This window comes from Gopherus flavomarginatus, chromosome 24 (assembly GCF_025201925.1).
Source record: "Gopherus flavomarginatus isolate rGopFla2 chromosome 24, rGopFla2.mat.asm, whole genome shotgun sequence".
In the NCBI taxonomy this organism is placed as follows: Eukaryota; Metazoa; Chordata; order Testudines; family Testudinidae; genus Gopherus; species Gopherus flavomarginatus.
Genome location: NC_066640.1, coordinates 16,390,680 through 16,409,131, shown reverse-complemented (window position 1 = coordinate 16,409,131; position 18,452 = coordinate 16,390,680). Strand labels below are relative to the sequence as shown.

Here is an 18,452-nt window from a genome sequence, read left to right as displayed (position 1 = left end):
ACTAGTTTAAACCTGCAAGTGACCTATGCCTCATGCTAAAAACTCTCTGCCAATCTGATCTGGGGGAAAAATCCTTCCCGACCCCAAATATGGCGATCAGTTAGACCCTGAGCATGTGGGCAAGACCCACCAGCCAGACACCTGGCAAATAATTCCTTGTATGAAGTCAGAGCCTCCTCATCTAGTGCTCATCAACAGCCACTGGATAGATTTGCTGCTAGCAGTCACATCAGCTACAGGCCACTGAAGTTTTCTGCTTAATTAGAATACCTACCTGCACAGTATTCATGAAGCATTTGTTGCCTGTCTTACAGGCTTTGGAGTCTAGAACCTCCAAGGTCTATTAAGAGATCAACTCAATAAACTGTTAAGTACACTACCTTTGCTCTTGGTTGAAAAGCCTAAGATGGAAGAGATCCCCTTCCTACAGGCACTTTTAAACACTGGGCTTATTTTTCCAATATTATTGGCCAGGAAAAGTCTATCAAAATATGCGGAATAAGCAGCTTATTATTAATGTACATTAAATTATGTGGGTAACTAACCTGTGTCAAGTATCAGAGGGGTAGCCGTGTTAGTCTGGATCTGTAAAAGCAGCAAAGAATCCTGTGGCACCTTATAGACTAACAGACATTTTGGAGCATGAGCTTTCGTGGGTGAATACCCACTTCTTCAGATGCAACCTGTGTCACAAGCTCAGCATCAATGCTGTTAACTGTTAATCTAATTCTCTCTGAAAATATTGGTCTAGTTACTTATACGTAAGGCTACATATCTGTTATGGATTCCATGACTTCTGCAGTGGCCAGCAGCAGTTTGGGTGTGTGGGAGGGGTCTCAGGGCCAGGGCGCGGTGCAGCGTGGTGTTTACCGGGTGCCTCCCACCAGCATTATCCCTACAGCTCCTAGGGGGAGGGGCCATGGGCTCCACACACTGCCTGCAGTTCCCGGCCAATGGGAGCTGCAGAGCCGGTGCTTGTGTCAGGAGCCGCGCATGGAGCCCCCCCCCCCCCCCCGGAACTGCAAGAACATGCTGGTCAGAGCCAGGTAGGGAGCCTAAGCCTGCTAGCCCTACCAACCCTCCCCTCCCCCACCACCTGGGGAGGCCCCCGGGCCAACTCCCAGCCCCTCCCCAGAGCACCCACAGCCCCCCCAGCCCAAGTTTTAGTTAGGAGTTTATAGTAGAAGCCATGAACAGATCACAGGCCATGAACTTTTGTTTATTGCCCATGACTTTTACTAAAAATACCTGTGACTAAAACATAGCCTTACTTACATGGCCCCCATCACCATAATATCTGAACACATCACCACAACTGCACTCCAAGCAACAGTAGCGCTGGAAATACACACTCTTTTTATGTTAATTTTCATGGGTCTTGGCAAGTCTGGTGAGGGAGGGTAAAAAAAATTCACAGAATATTTACTTCCTAATTGGCAATTGTTATATGTTACAGAAAGCACTAATTCAACAGGTCTGTCATAAACTGTGCTAAGTTTACAGTTTGAAAAGACAAAAGAATTATTTTAAATGGGAAACTAATTAGATGACACTTGCTCAAATACAAGTTAAATAATTCTGAATTCCAAAACATTAGACAGAGCCCCAGAACAAAGAAGGTTCAGCAGAGCTAGAAACAAGCAACACTACTGCCAGAAGCCATTGGTACATAAATATTTTGACTGACAGTTTCCCCACTAAATAGTTATTTTTGCACCTGTTAAAACCTTGAAAGTTGCACTAACATTGTATTATTCAGGCCAGGAAAGAGTTGAGGCGACTAATCCAGGGACGACTTGAATTTAACACATTGCCGACAATCAAGTGTGATTTTCTAAAAAACAGAAGCTGTATTTTAGATTGGTATCTTCCCTCCTATAAGATCAAGGTTTTGATCCTTTTAATGCTTCAAAGTCCTACATACACTGATTGACTGATGTGTCTGACTTGATGGCAAAAGTAAGAACTAGCCTCTTGATTCACTTTCCTTATAAACAAGGAAGTCCACACATTTCAGTCGCTGCACTCATCCAAAACTTCAATATGAAACAAGTTGATGAGTAAATGCAGGACAAGAAATCTATCCATCTTCCTGAAGAATTTTACGTAAAAACTGATGTCAGAACTGTACAGTTTAACCTTATGACTGATATACTGACTCAGTCAGCAAATCCAAGATTCTGACATATGGATTGGCAGGCTGTCCAGCAAGCAGTCAGGAACCATATTTCACTTCATAAGGCTTTTTCATTTATTTTCTCAACTGCCAGGCAATAAGATTATAGCCTGGCATCATCACTCCTGCCTGCCCCCTGAAAACTGCTCTCACTGAAACACCCCTTCAGAGTTCTTCATCAATAATTGAGATGGAGGTAAAAAAAAATTTACTGTTTAGGGGCACTTCCTCCCCCAATACTCTACAGCTCTAGCATCATGCTTTGTCTAAATGTTTTCTATTTAAACTCTACCAAATACCTATAGATTAATTTACTATGTAAAATCAATGACATGAAGTTTTACAATTCTAATGAACTTCCATATTTTGGAATCATTAACTGTCAATCTCCAGCACTGCTGAGGGTCAGTGTACAGTACATTTTAAAGCTGTTACCACAGGTTACAAAGGATGCACAGGAACAGAAGATTAAAGAAGCTAAATTGCTTTAAAATAGTATGTGCTGCCCCTATGGCCTGTTAAACTGAAAGATCCAGATCTCATGAGTCTGTAGAGAGCACAGTATGCCAGACCTCATTTAAAACAATGCCGTAATAACTGCATTGGATGACAGCGAGGGTCAAGTACTGCATTCTTGGCCAGCTCTATCTTTAAAATTAAAGTGTCTCAATAAGTAACATTACACCTCTACCCTGATATAACATGAATTCAGATTCAACATGGCAAAGCAGCGCTCCAGGGGACGGGGCTGTGCACTCCAGTGGATTAAATCAAGTTCAATAGAACACGGTTTCACCTATAACGTGGTAAGATTTTTTGGCTCCCGAGGACAGTGTTATATCAAGGTAGAGGTGTATTTATTTTATTAGAGGATCTTTTAGTCCAAGATCAGATGTACAGGACAATAAACTACTTGAGATATGGATTGGGTGATTTTTCTTTCGTGTTCAGATTACATGTATCACTTTCTGCAGCATCCTCAGTGTGCCATCACTTCATTATCCCACTTTATTACTGCGATACATACATCTGCTCCTAATAAAAAGAGAGCTTCTCTAAGAGATGGGTATGTTTAGCTTGGGCTGAACTAAAATATCAAATTCCATCTACCCTATGGCAAGTGGAAAAGAGACCTGCTCACCTGAGGTTGGCATAATGTATTGGTGTTTAGCATTACACTTTACGCATACTTAGGCTCCATCATAGCCAGCGTCAGATGTTATATCAACTGAACTCTACTTTGCAACTTACAGACTCTGATCTGCTGCTGATCCAAACAAGCCCTACAGACCCTACACACCACTACTTTGAAACAGAAAATTAAGTACAAATTTTAAGTTTATTTACAGTAACAGGTAAAATGTACACCAGCTTCTGTGCTTATGCTGCATCCTCAAACTAGCTAATAAGCTTATCCTGTAGAAGAGGATAGAGCCAAAGCAAAGACCAAGAATGTTTTACCCCCAACTGTAAAGAATTCAGGAACCCACAGCCTGCTTCTGCCCTAACCCCAGAGATGGCGCCAAAAGTTTCAAGGGCCCCACTGTGCTATAATTCCAGATCAGGATCTTATTTGAGACAGTAACCTGCAACAAATGAAGTCCCTAAGCATTGGAGCCTGTGGGTCAGGTAATAGCAGAAACAACAAGAAGCCCCTTCCAGGATGTGCTACGGTGCAGTAGAGAGGAGAGGGATTTGCTGGTAGTCTCCCCCGCATGTGTAGATGTAGGGGAAGAAAGAGGGTGCAGCACAGGATAAGGAAGGGTGGGAGCCCTCCAGAGAGTCCAGTCAGGGCAGGGGTGCCAACACCGCTGGAGAATACCCCTCGCCAAGAGGCTTTTATGGGGGTGAAGAAGGGAGAACTGCTGAGATGTCCCCTCGGGAGTGCAATCGAGCACTCAGAGCAGCCTCGGGACAGACACTGGTTGCTCTGCCGGCGCCTCCTTCCGCGCGGAGGCCGTCGTGTCCCAGCCGCTCCTGGCCGGAAAGGTCCGTGTCCCGCCGCTTTCCCAAAGGAGCCAGACTAGGAAAACCCATTACAGATAGCCCAGAGCCCCCTGCAGGCCGCGCCAGAGCCTCGGTCTCGAGTACGGAGCGCAGTCCGGCACCGCACCGCACCACATGGCCGGTTACCATCTGCCCCCAGTGCCCCCACCCCACAGCCATGCACTCCCTGGGCAAGCCCGGCCCCTGGGGCAAAGGGATCAGCCCTCGAGAAACCCCCAGTCCTGGGAGGCGCGGGAATCCCAAGCCCTCGCCCAGGGAAACGAAACACCTCGGATTCCGGAGCATCCCAAGAAGGGAGCCAGAAAACCCAGGCTTCCCTTGCACCACCCGCGGCAGGAGCTTCCGGTCGAGGGCTGCTCCGGGAAGAGGGGACTCCGAGGAACCGGCACGCGGGCTGCCTACGGGATAGGCGCCTCCCGGGAGACAAGAAAACAAGAGATCGCAACAAACCTACAAGGATCACCCATTCTCGGACGACGGGGTCTACAGGCACCCCGGGGGCAGCCCCCGCGCCCCGAGAGGGGTGGAGGGTGCTGGGCCGGGCCCCGAGAAGAGAGGGGAAGGGGGCAGCTCCCCCCCGAGGGGAGAGGGGATGGGGTGCTGGGCTGGGCAAGGGGCAGCGCCCCCCCGCCCCGAGAGGGGTGGGGGAGGGGGCAGCTCCCCCCCGAGGGGATGGGGTGCTCGGCCGGGCAAGGGGCAGCCCCCCTCGGGCGCGCGGCGTGGCCTGTACTCACATTACTCTGCGGGTCGATGGCCTGCAGCAGCCGGTCCCTGATCTGCTGCGGGGACGGGGCCGGAGCCGCTGTCATTGCCTGGGCGAAGCGGGGCGGCTGCGGCCGGGGCGGGCAGGCGGCGGGGCCGGGCCGGGCCGGGCCGGGGCGGCGGCTCCTCACTCGCCGGCGGCGGCAGCCTCCTCAGGGAGCCGCAGCCGCATGTTCGCTCCCCGCGCGGCGGGGGGAGCGGCGCTCGGAGCCAGGCGCGACCGCGAGGGGAGGGTCGAGGCAGCAGGACTAGGCCGGACCCGTCTGCTCCGCTCAGGGCCGAACTCAACTGTGGGCAGGACTCGCAGAGCCAGCCCCGCGCAAGGCACCATGGGACACGCCCGACGCCGTCAGGCACGGCGCGTCTGTGACGTCCAAAACACACGCACAGGCACGTTGAGCGCTCAAGCTCGGTAGACGGCAAGGCGACGTGTTCGCAATACGCATGCGCGGCAGTGCATGGCGCCTGCGCCCTTCCCCCGCAAGTTACCGGCCGGGGGAAGCGGGAAATACGGAGCCCGCGGCGGGGCGGCTCCAGCGTCTGCTGGGCTGCAGCGGAGCGACAGCGACGGACGCAGCTGGGCCCGCCCCTTAGCCCCAGCAGCTGCTCCAGGGCCCGGGTTAGCCGCGGCACCGGCTGGAGTACTAGGGGTGCCGGTCAAGGGGTAATGGCAAAGATGGATGGCTACGGTAAACCCCTGCTGAAAGCAGCAAGGGGAACGTGACAGGTCAAGATTAAACGAAGTATTCCCAGAAGGCCAATCTCCAGCTCTGGTTTAAGAGATGTGCACTTGTCCTGGCAATAACGGGGGAAAAAATAGCCTCTGCAAATCCAGACAGCTAAGATTTTCTTTAATGCAAGATGCCCTCAGTAAAGAGAGTGACATGAGTGAGTCTTTCGAGCTGAAAAGCAGATTATATAATAAACACTATTTGAAGAAAATGGCCATTACTAAAAACACACACATTTCCATCATCTTCCTGCTGGCAGTAGCCTCAAGAGAGCAATGGTGTTAGCCATAGCACACAACATAGCGTCTGCCTTGCGTGCCAGTGCAATCTGAAGCAGTGCAAAAATTCTCAAACAGATTGGACTTCATTACAGTTAGTAAGATAAAACATACACATACACCCAGAATAATTTGAATCAGGTTACTTTCAAGGGCTTCAGTGCCCACAGATACATTCCCAAAGGTCCCTATTCTATTTGCATCAATTTTATATAAGCCATTGTCTACATCAAATCTCCATAACACATATTTTTAAACATCTGACAAAACTAAGCCCTACCACTAGATTGAATCTAAATACATAAAAACTAAAAGCAAGGCATCCCATTCCCAACAAGTCAAGCTGTAGTCATGCTGCCAAAGAACCAAAGTTCCGGATAGGGGAGGAGAAAATCCATTTTCTTCTCTCAGCAGCAGCTGCACTTATTTAAAACCTCCTAAGAGTCTGTTTATGTTCTGGTGGCCTCTACTAGAAAAAGGAAATCTATACATGCTAGATAGTGATTATATGCCAGATATTATTCCTCCATGAACATTCCAGAACTATCACACCTTGCTCCTATTAATTTGCTTTTTGGCTGCCTTTTGTGGTCACATTTGACCTCTCACATCTGAGAGACAGGCATATACTACTGGGCAAATGGTGATTTTTATACCTCTTACTTAATGAGGATTTCCACTGATTTTCATTGTGGTTAAAATGATCAATGAAGCAACTGCTAGAGGCTACATAGTTTAAGCCTCATGAAAAGGACCGAGTTTATAAAATATGAAGAAATAACTGTTCTCTCAAGATATAATTAACTGATTTGTCATTGTAGAAAGAGAGCCTGAGACAAAAGGCGTTATCTCACAGGCCTCGTGTGAGGTCTAAGCTAAAGTATTAGTCAAAGTTTTGCTAACATAAAGCAAAGTCAGGCTGTGAACTAGGCCCTGCTCACAGAATTTGGCAACAGGGCTGATACTGCAGAAACATTCCTAACTAATGTTAGGTACAAGAATATACATGCAAACACATTCCAGAAGGGTGGTATTAGAATACCCCAAAGACAGTAGGAACATGCTGACTCATCTTAAAGATTAGGTCAGGATGATAGCGTGATGGATAGAGATGTTTTGATCAAACCAACAGGTACAAAGCAATGGGTGGCACCCAGCTACATCAGAGGGTGGTACCCAGATACATCGAGCAATATGTAACTTGTTTGTAACAGTGTATAAAAAGGTATCTCAGAGAGAGTGTCTTTGGCCAGCCTAGGGGGGGAATGGAAAGTCTGCCATTTATTGAGCTGCGTCCATGGTCACGGGCATATATCTTAGTATCCTTATAGAGTCTGCCAGGTGCTATTACCAGGCTTCATCAACAATAAACTTGGCCGGGCACCTTCATACCTTAACGGATCCTGTGGTCATTGGACACTTTGACTGAGGTCTGCTGTGCCAACTACCTGCGCAGAGCTGGGACAGCACATAGAGAACACATACATGCAGCCAAACATCTAACAGTCATACTTGCACTACGTGCTCAGCTCTGTATAAGGCACAAATAAGAAACTCAATCTAAAATTTCATTCCACACAAAAAAGTAAAGCTGTGCCATAAATCCCACACTCTGAAAATCAAAGTGGTCACTAAGTGGTCTACCAACACTAATCAAGGATCTAAACTCTTGGGTTCACTGTAAGAATAAGTAGGTCAAAGCAAAAAATTTTAATCAGTTTCAGTGCAAGTGTATAACTGAAATGGTAATGCATGTAAACATTTCATTATTACACTTATAGCATCCACTAAAGTGACTACTATCAATTCTTCATTGCATATTATCCATTTAGCCATAATATGGTTTATTATACATATCTTATAGTCAGTATAAACGAGCTCTGTGTAACTTGAAAGCTTGTACCTTCTACCAACAAAAGTTGGTCTAATGAAAAATATTACCTCACCTACCTTGTCTTTGTAATATAGTTTGGCATATTTGTAGTGTTCATATAGCTTGAATGTTTTCTACCTCCTAAATTAGAACGCATTGAAAAGTGTTACTTAAGAGAAGAGAATGCAACTTGTTCTACATGGAATTGACCAGAACTTTAGTTACACCTACAAAACGTTGCTCTGAAAAACATAAAAATCAAGAGAATGGTGGACACAAAATAGAGCTGAGCTGATGATTAAGGGGACCTCTAGTGTCTTATTCATAAACTGTAGGACCATCATCTTCAATACACTGGCTAAGTATTCACTTAGGAAGAGTTCAATAAAAATTAGTGTGGAAATACTTTAAGAGTCATGGATTCTACATTTTAATTGGATGCTATCCCCTGCATATCATGGAAAGGACAGCATCTCTCCCCTTTTCAACAGACATGCATGGAACAACTGAACTTTTAAATATAACCCCACCCTACAGGTTATTCTTTGCAAACTGAAATATCTCAAGATCCTTGCCAATCACGGCTAGAAGAGCAGGAGGGAGATTTTAATGTTCTCTTAGTAAAGGCAAAGGCCAGCTGCCCTTAGACAGTATTAGAGAGACCCATTCTCAAGAATGCAACATTCATTACTGCCAGCTTTCTAACCTATGATGTTATAATAGTTAATTGTCAAGGTGCCCACAGCCTCTGTAATGAAATTTTTTTTTATGACTTAGTTTTGTAGGAGAAAGCAATCCTGGGAGTAGCCACATCTTCATCCCATGGTTTGGTTTCAGACAGGACTATAACAGACATAGAATTACTCTCAAAATACCTGAATTATTCAACCAGATGACAAAGCATGATCTTGTCTTCTCTCATCACCCCTCCAACCCGTCCTGCAGTTGTCATCTGCTCTTGTCCTTACCTTAATTTAGGCCCCAATTTGCTTAAAAACATTGTACTCATCAGAAGTCCCATTGAACTCAATGGGACTAATGTGCATGCAGTTAAACCCATGCATAAATGTTTGCAGGTTCAGAGCCTGAAACTGAAAATTCTTCAGGGATTCTATTTTTATGTGCAGTGCTTTATCAAACATCACCAGTGCTGTATAACAACTTTACTTTTCCCATATTTTCTAGGAAAAGATTAAATACAAACACAAGTTAATTAAAAAAAAAGGCAGTAGGGCATGGGCTATATACAATTAGAAAAGAGTTACAAAAGAGCATTAAAATAGGGTCTGGTTCATTTAGAGTTAGCCTGAGGCTGCAAGCATTCCTGTGTGGTACAGACCTCTCAGCAGAAATCCTTCCCAATTTATCAATATAGGTAGATTGCTGCAATTCATTTTGGTTGGGGCTACCCCCAACAAAGGCACAAAAACTTGAGGAGCAGCTTTATTCCGCTCTACCTGTTCACTAAGCACTTTCTGGAGCACATAATATAGTACCTATGTACTACCTACTATACAGTGCAAGGTATTAATTACAGTCTATAGACTAGGAGCCACTTATCAGAGTCTTCTCTCTCCTTCTCTGAAGTTACAACCCCCTGGATTCCTTTCCATTCTAGGAGTTAAATTTCATGGCTGGTATCAGGCTCTTCACAGAGGACAGCCTATGCATGTGGGACCTGATCATTCCAGAGATGAAGTTTAGGGAGCTTCTGGGCAAAGTGTAAAATTTGCTTTCTTAGGCAAGCTTCTTGATTTGACTGGCCAATAAGAACTAGGACTGTGAGGGTTCCACTGCTGGGCTTTTTATAATAAACAGCAGCTATTTCTTTATCCCTTAATTATCTTAGTTATAGAGGACACCAAAGCTACTTACCAACGGAGGCCAATATCAATTCATAAATAAAAATAAAATGCTGGAGAAAAAGAGTCACAATTACAGGACAAACCAATTAACTCTTAGACCTTCTCAGCAGTTCTACAATGAAACTGTTGACTCTACTACGAGCTAACAGAAACCCAAGCAGCTTTAACCCTCTAAAAATAAAACTACTCTCTTCAAATCTATTTACGTATTACCCACCAAAGCTCAACAGGGATGTATAATCTGAGCCATTTTTATTGAAACGTCCAGTGCTGGTTTGGGAGATGAACAATTTACACACACAATCACCAACAATGATTTAAGAAGTCTGATTACACTAAATTTGGTAACTATCTTAGATGTGTGCTACGAATCTAGAACATGCATATGGCATATTACATATCAACTGATAAAAACACGTTATCATTTAATTGATATTTAAATTACAGAAGTTATAAAAACCTTAATTACATTGAGCACTTCTGCATGAAAGAAATGTGAATATTGTAAGAAGATAGTGCACTAATAGCAAGTACAAAATATGCTGACATACAATAACTCCCTTAGGCCTAAATTAAATGTTTACTTAAATGCTGTTTTACCTCATAACTTGGAAAACCCAAAGAGAAAGAAAAAAAGACTGAAGAATTAATTATTCTTAAAATTTTATTTTCAGCCTGTTCTGATGTGTAGATTCTCACAATACTTGGAAGTTAGTTTAAGATCTCAAGACCTGTTACTTCTTTTGATGATGAATTTGTGTTTTTTTAACCCACAGGTTCTTTGGAGCTTGTTCCTGAGCTTCTAGACCTTCTTTGTTGGAATTTAATTGTATAAATAACAGTGTCTGTCTAGTCATTCTCCGTTACTTCAACTTCAAGGACATTTATAACCAGCTTGGGAAAGGCTTACTTCTGGTGGCCTCTACTCTACTAACTCCATATCCACAAAATCTACCTGTCTCAGTATGTAGATTCTCTACAGCAGTTTGCAGGCAAATATTATCTTTAATATAGTGAACAACATTCTTCGCCTCCCCCGATAAGTTATTCCTTTATTGCGCAGCCCCTGACATCCAGATATTTAGAGTGCTACGCAGCTCTCTATAGTCAGATACAAAACTGGCAATCATTAAAATTACATCAATATAACATTGTTTTGCTTAACTTTATAAAAATGCCTTACAAATGGCAAAATTGGTCTCAGACAATAGAGCAGTGGCTCCTCAAATAGCCTATACTATGCTATAACGGACTAAGAGCAAGGAGTGATGAAAGCAGAGATTCTTGTAACCATCAGATGTTGTTGCAGTTCTACAATACACCAAGCATCATGTTGCAGGGCCAGCAACATCATTTAGAAGTTATTTATATATGCTAGAAAACTTGAACAATTTTGCTTTGAGCATCAAGGTTGGTAGGCCTAAAAGCGGACACGCCCATAGAGGCAAACTAGAGGAGGGTGTACACATGGGTCAACATGTTTGCTATTAGTCCAATATTTATTGGGGTCTGTTGAAAAAAAGATATGAAAAAAGTCCCAAGAGTCAGCCCACACTTTTGATAACTATGGTCCAGGAGGGCCAGTTTGTGTCTCTAACAACCATGAAAGTGCTCCCCACCGTTTAACAAGAAGCTACTTTCATTTACATAATAATCACACCATTTTACAATCTGCTCAAGCATATGAATGTGTCCTATCCCTTTAACATTTAGGACCTTGCATAAAAGAACAGACCAAAATTCTTTGTTGGTATTTTGAAAACACTGCAGCCTTTTACTTTATGGAAAGGTCATGTTTCCAGCCGAAAACCTCCTCCAAGTTACCAGATAAAGACTGCTCTCCAAACAGGTTTCTGGGTGACTTTCAAGATCCAAATAACCTAGCAGATATAACAGAAAATACAACAGTTGAGAATTGGGTATAATTGTATACTAGTCATCCAATTAAATGTCACTACAGCCACAAGAGACATTAATACATATTTGGGTAGAAATTCTGCTTTCCCATTCATTGGACCATATAGCTACACAGGTGAAGAGCTGGCAGATATTTTGCCAGCCTGTCTGTTGAGACTGAGCATGATGCTCAAATCCAGAGTTTTGAGAGGCAGCATGAAGGTATCTGCGGCTATGAAGCTGGCCTAGCTCAAGCGGTTGGCTTTTCTGTGTGAGAGTTTGTTTGTTTTTTTACATTCAAGACACTGCTAACGTCATTTGCCTAGGTCTTCCAATATAACTGACATGTTTAAGCAACCCATGGCGAGAAGCACTAGATTCAAGTTTGGATCTCTTACAAAGATCTGAACAGAGAAACTAAATTCACCATGCATTATGAGTTCCATTATCATTAAGTGACAAGGTCAGCGAACATCTCTTTGCAGATCAAAGTTGAAACAAATGAGGCTCAACAGCAGCCCAAAACAAAGAAAGACAGAAGAATCAGAAGAAGAGGAGTTAGGAACAAAACCAAGATGTCTTACTTCAGAAAAAAATTATACCAATCCTATCTGGTTCTACTTACACAATCATGCAAAACATCATGAAGATGTTCCACAAGGCAATGAAGATTCGAAAGTACCTGAGACTCAACAAGAACTCCCTGATATTGTCACCTAGAAAATCAAAGGAAAAAACCTTTAGCAAATACAGACACACACATTTACACTTTACACTGTCAATATTAACTGAAACATGTCATCAGCTGTTAGTTCAAAATAAAAACTGAATGTTACAAAGGACAAAAGAGAAATGGCGATTTTGGAGGTGATGGCCACTATCCAGTTCAGTCTGTCACTGACATGAACACCTACATAGGTCTAGAATGAACAGTGAAAACAAGGAAAAGAAACCAGAAGATAGGTCACGCCCCATTCCAAAAAAAGGAAAAGGACAGCTGTCATGGCCACATCTTATAGTATGTGGTCTTCCCACCTCAATCACTCATCATAATGAGGATAAATACATATGGGCAACTTAAAGGCACAAACATTAATGAGGAAATCAATACATAAAGGCACTGAGTTCTTCTGCAGCATAGATGCCAGTGTCCAAAAATGCAGGAGGGAATGTACACTGTAAATCTTAGGACTCCTTCTCCAAGTCACAGTTCTAAGTGGAAGAGCAGTGCCTGCAAAGCCCCTAGGTAAATGTAGTTCTGTCAAGTTGTAAGCAGAGACTGGCGAGCCAGTTACTCTAGCTATAGATGGATCAGTGAAGTCGTATTTGGGTGTCTCAGAAATGGGTTCACGTTAAGCACTTTTGTCTTAGAGGTTTCCCATATAGATTTGATTAATCAGAGGGAAGCCATCTGTATGAACAAAGTGCTGCATTCACAGCTATCTGTGTAGAGCCCACGATGAGGTGTTCATTCGTTGAGCCTATTACCAGTAGTTGGCTCCCTAGACTCTTCACCGAAGCCCTGAGTGTCTTTCTTCTTCCTGCAGGGACACAGGAGTTATTTCCACATTGCTCTGAGCAGACATGCATTATCAGTACCAACCCCAGGATTTAGGACCAGACAATTAATCTAGCAGGAGTCTGAACGTGGTGCAAAGCCACAGAGCCCTGGGGGCAGCAGTCCGCCAGGAGTGACTGGGGGGTCAGGATTGCCCTGGCTTACGCTGCCACACCACAGGGAGCACATTACTTCCTCTCTGCAGTAGGGACGCCACGGGCACCCGGGACGTTGGGAGGCAGCAGCGGCCAGGCGAGCGGGGGAGACGCGGGTTCCCAGGAGGACCCCAGCGGCGCCCCGTGCAGCAGCTAGTTACGGGAGGGCCCGACCGGGGCCGAGGCCCGCCCCTCCCCCCACACTCACAGCCTGAAGTTTAACACGGCGCCGGCGTTCATCAGCAGCGTCCTAAGGGGAGAGAGAGCGCGGGTTAGCGCGGGTGCGAGCCGGGCCCTCCCCCCGCTGTCCCCCCGACCTCTCCCCCGTCCCGGTACCCGCAGAGCAGCAGGTCCCCGATCATGGCGGCAGCTTCCGGACAGGAACCGGAACCGGAAAGTGCCGGCTACAGGTCATCTGAGGCGCGGCTCCGCAACCTCCTCGTCTGGCCGCCAGGGGGCGTTACAGGGGCGGGGCCTGTCTGCTCTGTGCGGGGACACCCGCTAGGGCCCCCCTAGGAGAGAGCCGGTCCCGACTGGGCTGGGCATGGAGCCCGGGGTCCGACTACCCTCCCAGCCCCGGGGATAGAGCCCGGGAGTCCAGGTCCCGCTGCCTTCCTCGGGCTGGGCATGGAGCCCGGGGTCCGACTACCCTCCCAGCCCCGGGGATAGAGCCCGGGAGTGCCGGTCCCGCTGCCTTCCTCGGGCTGGGCATGGAGCCCGGGGTCCGACTACCCTCCCAGCCCTGGGGATAGAGCCCGGGAGTCCCGGTCCCGACTGGGCTGGGCATGGAGCCCAGGGTCCGACTACCCTCCCAGCCCCGGGGATAGAGCCCAGGAGTCCCGGTCCCGCTGCCTTCCCTCGTGTTGGGCACAGGATTAGAGAAAGGAAGATGCACCTTGTTGAATGTGAAGAATTAAATCTATATCCCATGTTGGATAACTTGGGTTAATTACAGAGGGAAACATGGCCTAATGGTTAAAGCTCAGGAGTGGGAATTAGGACTCATATTCTATTCCCAACTCTGCTAGGAACATGCTGTGACGGTACCTCCCATAAGGCTTTATGGATATATACTTAGAATGTGTTTTATGCTACATATGCCATGTAACATATCTCAAAGGTTACGATCTACTGAATATATTAATCCTATTTGTATGCATGTATCATTTTTGTATTTGAAGTTATGAATGTTGGCTGTGTACTGGCTTGATTTCTAAATAACCGTAGTAGAGCATTCGGTCAGTTCCTGGAGAAAGGAATGTTGAAATTAAGTACCTAATGAAGAAACGCTTAGAGGACAATGGATCTTGGAATGTTCCAATCCACATAAGAAGTCTAGTTGAGGACATTCAAGTAGACTTGGTTCATGCATGGACATGTGACTTGCCCAGGTGACTCCTAAACTCCATCTTGGAGCTGGACTTTGCATAGGAGTGAGAAGTGGATCTCCACCCACAACAGAAAGTCTATTTCAGTGGTCCCCAACTTTTCCGGGTGGTGGGCGCTGGACGACGAGCCACCGAGAACTGTGGCCGGCGGACAAGCATCCACCGAAATGCCGCCAAGAAGCAGCAACATCAAAAGGCGTCACTGCTGAAATGCCACCGAAAATCAGCGGCATTTCGGTGGCAACACCTCTTTTCAGTGGCATTTCAGCGGATGCTTGCCCGCCGGCCAGTACGCGGGCGCACATAGATGCCCTGGCGGGCACCACGGCACCCATGGGCACCACATTGGGGACCACTGGTCTATTTAAACCCCTGGGAGACCCCTCCATTTGGTCTTCAGCTGGCTAAAGAGAGCATCTCCACCCCCCAGGATACTTGGAAGAAACTGGAAAGGGCAGTGACTGCAAGGGGGGTAAGTGATTGCTGGACCCAGGCTAAAAGGAGATTAGTCTGTAAAAGGGAGAATTCTGGAACTGGTGAGGATCTTATCTGTATTCAGTTTGATTAGACACAGATTTGCACATTTTATTTTATTTTGCTTGGTGACTTACTTTGTTCTGTCTGTTACTACTTGGAACCACTTAAATCCTACTTTCTGTATTTAATAAAATCACTTTTTACATATTAATTAACTCAGAGTATGTATTAATACCTGGGGGAGCAAACAACTGTGTATATCTCTCTATCAGTGTTACAGCGGGCGAACAATTTATGAGTTTACCCTGCATAAGCTTTATACACGGTAAAACTGATTTATTTGGGTTTAGACTCCATTGGGAGTTGGGCATCTGAGTGTTAAAGACAGGAACACTTCTGTGAGCTGCTTTCAGGTAAACCTGCAGCTTTGGGGCAAGTACTTCAGACCCTGGGTCTTTGTTGGAGCAGACGGGAGTGTCTGGCTCAGCAAGACAGGGTCCTGGAGTCCCAGTCTGGCAGGGAAAGCAGGGGGCAGAAGTAGTCTTGGCACATGGGCTGGCAGCTCCCGGGGGGGGGGGGTCTGTGATCCAACCCGTCACACATGCCTTTAGTATCTCACTTCTCCTCTCTGTATTTCAGTTTCCCCTTATCAATTATCAAGGGTTAATATTAGGACCGTCAAGCAATTAAAACAATCACACTGAATAATAAAATACCATTTATATTTTTTTTTATGTTTTCAATTTTCAAATATATTGATTTCAATTACAACACAATATAAAGTGAGCACTGTTCACTTTATTTTTATTACAAATATTTGTACTGTAAAAAAAATAAATAGTATTTCTCAATTCACTTAATACAAGTACTGTAATAATCTTTTTATCATTAAAGTTGAATTCACAAGTGTAGAATTATGCCCAAAAAATAACTGCATTCAAAAATAAAACATGGTAAAACTTTAGAGCCTACAAGTCCACTCAGTCCTACTTCTTCTTCAGCCAATCACTCAAACAAGTTTGTTTACATTTGCAGGAAATAATGGTGCCTGCTTCTTGTCCACAATGTCACCTGAAAGTGAGAACAGGCATTCGCACTGTTGTAGCCGGCATTGCAAGATATTTACATACCAGATGCGCTAAAGAGTCATATTTCCCTTCATGCTTCATCCACCATTCCAGGGGCCATGCGTTCATGCTGATGACAGGTTCTACTTGAGAACAGTCCAAAGCAGTGCAGACCGATGCATGTTAATTTTCATCATCTGAGCAGGGCCAGATTAACCTTTTGTGGGCCCGGCCCCAAACATATTTGTGGGCCCCATGGGGGCAATGGAGCATGGCATGGAGGGGTTGGGCCGGCCAGGGGCATGGCATAGCAGGGGTGGCCCCGCTCTGCCCAGACAAATGCAAGGGCACTATTTACAAACCAGCAGTTATCAGACACACAATGACCTGCCCAGCCTTGTGCTGCCAGCGTGCCCCTTCTCCTGGGAGGTGGGTCCATGCTGTGCCACACATCCCCCCACCCAATACCAGAACACACACTCCCGATTCCCTGTGGCCAGAGCGCCCCTGGATCTGCTATTCCCGGTGTCCCCCCCAGACCCTGCCACAAATGCACAGCGCCCTGCACACCATCACCTCTGCCCAGAGCCCCCTGCCCAGCACCCCACCACAACTGCCCAGTACCCCACATGGAACCCCCACTCCCTAGTGCCCCAACACACAGAGATCTTCCCTGCCCCCTCACAGCTGAGCACTCCGACCCAGGCCCTCCAGAGATCCACTCCCCTACAGCCTTCCTCCCTGCAGGAGGTGACTGTGTCTGCCGGACTGCACTGTCAGCGCAGCCAGGGCTGGTCCTGAGACGGGGAATCGCTCTGGGCCCTTGGGAGTGGCATGATCAGCCAGGCCAGGGCCTGCCCCCAGCTAGGCTCCTTTAGGAACCACTTGTCTGGAGGGGCCAAGCCAAGCCCCCCAGACTATCCCCACCAACTGGCCAAGACTGGCCAGGCTTCTGCACCAGTCCCAGGCAGCTCAGTTCCAGGGAGACAGGTGATGGGAAGCAGAGACGGCCTGGAGCCAGTGATGCACTGGGATCTCACCAGGAGGCAGAGAGAAGCCAGTAGGTGGGGCCAGAAGGTGGAGAGGAGCCCTTGGCCAGCTGGCAGGCAGCCAGAGAGGAGCAAGTGGTGGGCGGGGGGAGCCAGCAGGGTCTCAGGGCGCAGTGCAAGCAGAGCAGAATGGGATCCCTTCTGAGCATAGGCCCGGCTCCATGGCCCACTGGCAGTCAGATGCCACCAGCAGAAGGTTGATTTTCTTTTTCAGTGGTTCAGGTGCTGTAGTATCTGCATTGGAGTGTTGTTCTTTTAAGACTTCTGAAAGCATGCTCCACACCTCATACCTCTCAGATTTTGGAAGGCACTTGGGTCGAGTGCTGTAGCTATCTTTAGAAATCTCACATTGGTACCTTCTTTGTGTTTTGTAAAATCTGCAGCAACAGTGTTCTTAAAATAAACAACATGTGCTGGGTCATCATCTGAGACTGCTATAACATGAAATAGATGTCAGAATGTGGGTAAAACAGAGCAGGACACATACAATTCTTCCCCAAGGAGTTCAGTCATAAACTTAATTAACACATTATTTTTTTAACACGCATCATCAGCATGGAAGCATGTCCTCTGGAATGGTGGCTGAAGCATGAAGGGACATACGAATGTTTAGCATATCTGGCATGGCAATGCTGGCTACAAAAGTCATATGGGAATGCCTGTTCTCACTTTCTGGTGACACTGTAAATAAGAAGCAGGCAGCATTATCTCCCATAAATGTAAACAAACTTGTTTGTTTTAGCAATTGGCTGAAAAAGAAGTAGGACTGAGTGGACTTGTAAAACTTGTTTTACATTGTTTTATTTTTGAATGAAGTTATTTTTTGTACATAATTCTACATTTGTAAGTTCAACTTTCATGATAAAGAGATTGCACTATGGTACTTGTATGAGGTGAACTGAAAAATACTATTTATTTTGTTTATAATTTTTACAGTTCAAATATTTGTAATAAAAATAATAATATAAAGTAAGGACTGTACACTTTGTATTCTGTGTTGTAATTGAAATCAATATATTTGAAAACGTAGAAAAATATCCAAAAATATTTAATAAATTTCAATTTGTAGTCTGTTGTTTAATTGTGATTAATTTTTTGTAGTTAATCGCATGAGTTAACTGCGATTAATTGACATTCCTAGTTAATATTTAGTTGCCAGGGGTTGAGAGT

The 18,452-nt window shown here is 45.6% G+C and overlaps 2 protein-coding genes across 4 annotated transcripts in view; both read right to left on the bottom strand.

Moving 5' to 3' along the window:
- MED26 (mediator complex subunit 26) overlaps positions 1-5,263 on the bottom strand; it is a 45,919-nt gene extending 40,656 nt beyond the window's left edge. For all 3 annotated transcript variants that reach the window (XR_007771383.1, XR_007771384.1, XM_050934013.1), the window contains exon 1: positions 4,918-5,263. Coding sequence is in view for 1 of the 3 variants with exons in the window: in XM_050934013.1 (XP_050789970.1) it covers positions 4,918-4,992 (75 nt within the window). In the remaining 2 variants the exon portion in view is untranslated. The remainder of the gene's footprint in view (positions 1-4,917) is intronic.
- Positions 5,264-9,927: 4,664 nt separating this feature from the next.
- Positions 9,928-13,717, bottom strand: SMIM7 (small integral membrane protein 7). Its single transcript, XM_050934032.1, has 5 exons — positions 13,638-13,717; positions 13,510-13,551; positions 13,077-13,129; positions 12,214-12,304; positions 9,928-11,572 (listed from the first exon to the last, which is right to left on the bottom strand). Exons 1-5 carry the CDS (start codon positions 13,661-13,663, stop codon positions 11,557-11,559), a joined length of 228 nt encoding a protein of 75 aa, XP_050789989.1. The 5' UTR covers positions 13,664-13,717; the 3' UTR covers positions 9,928-11,556.
- Positions 13,718-18,452: the final 4,735 nt, after the last annotated feature.

Bases quoted from the DNA above. Each gene is read 5' to 3' on its own strand.
- SMIM7 (XM_050934032.1), bottom strand. From the start codon at position 13,663: ATGATCGGGGACCTGCTGCTCTGCGG. The intron at 13,130-13,509 runs GTGAGTGTGGGG...GTGTCCCTGCAG, and splicing joins GCCGTGTTAAACTTCAGGCT to GAAGAAGAAAGACACTCAGG. The intron at 12,305-13,076 runs GTAATAGGCTCA...TTGATTTTCTAG, and splicing joins GTCTAGGGAGCCAACTACTG to GTGACAATATCAGGGAGTTC.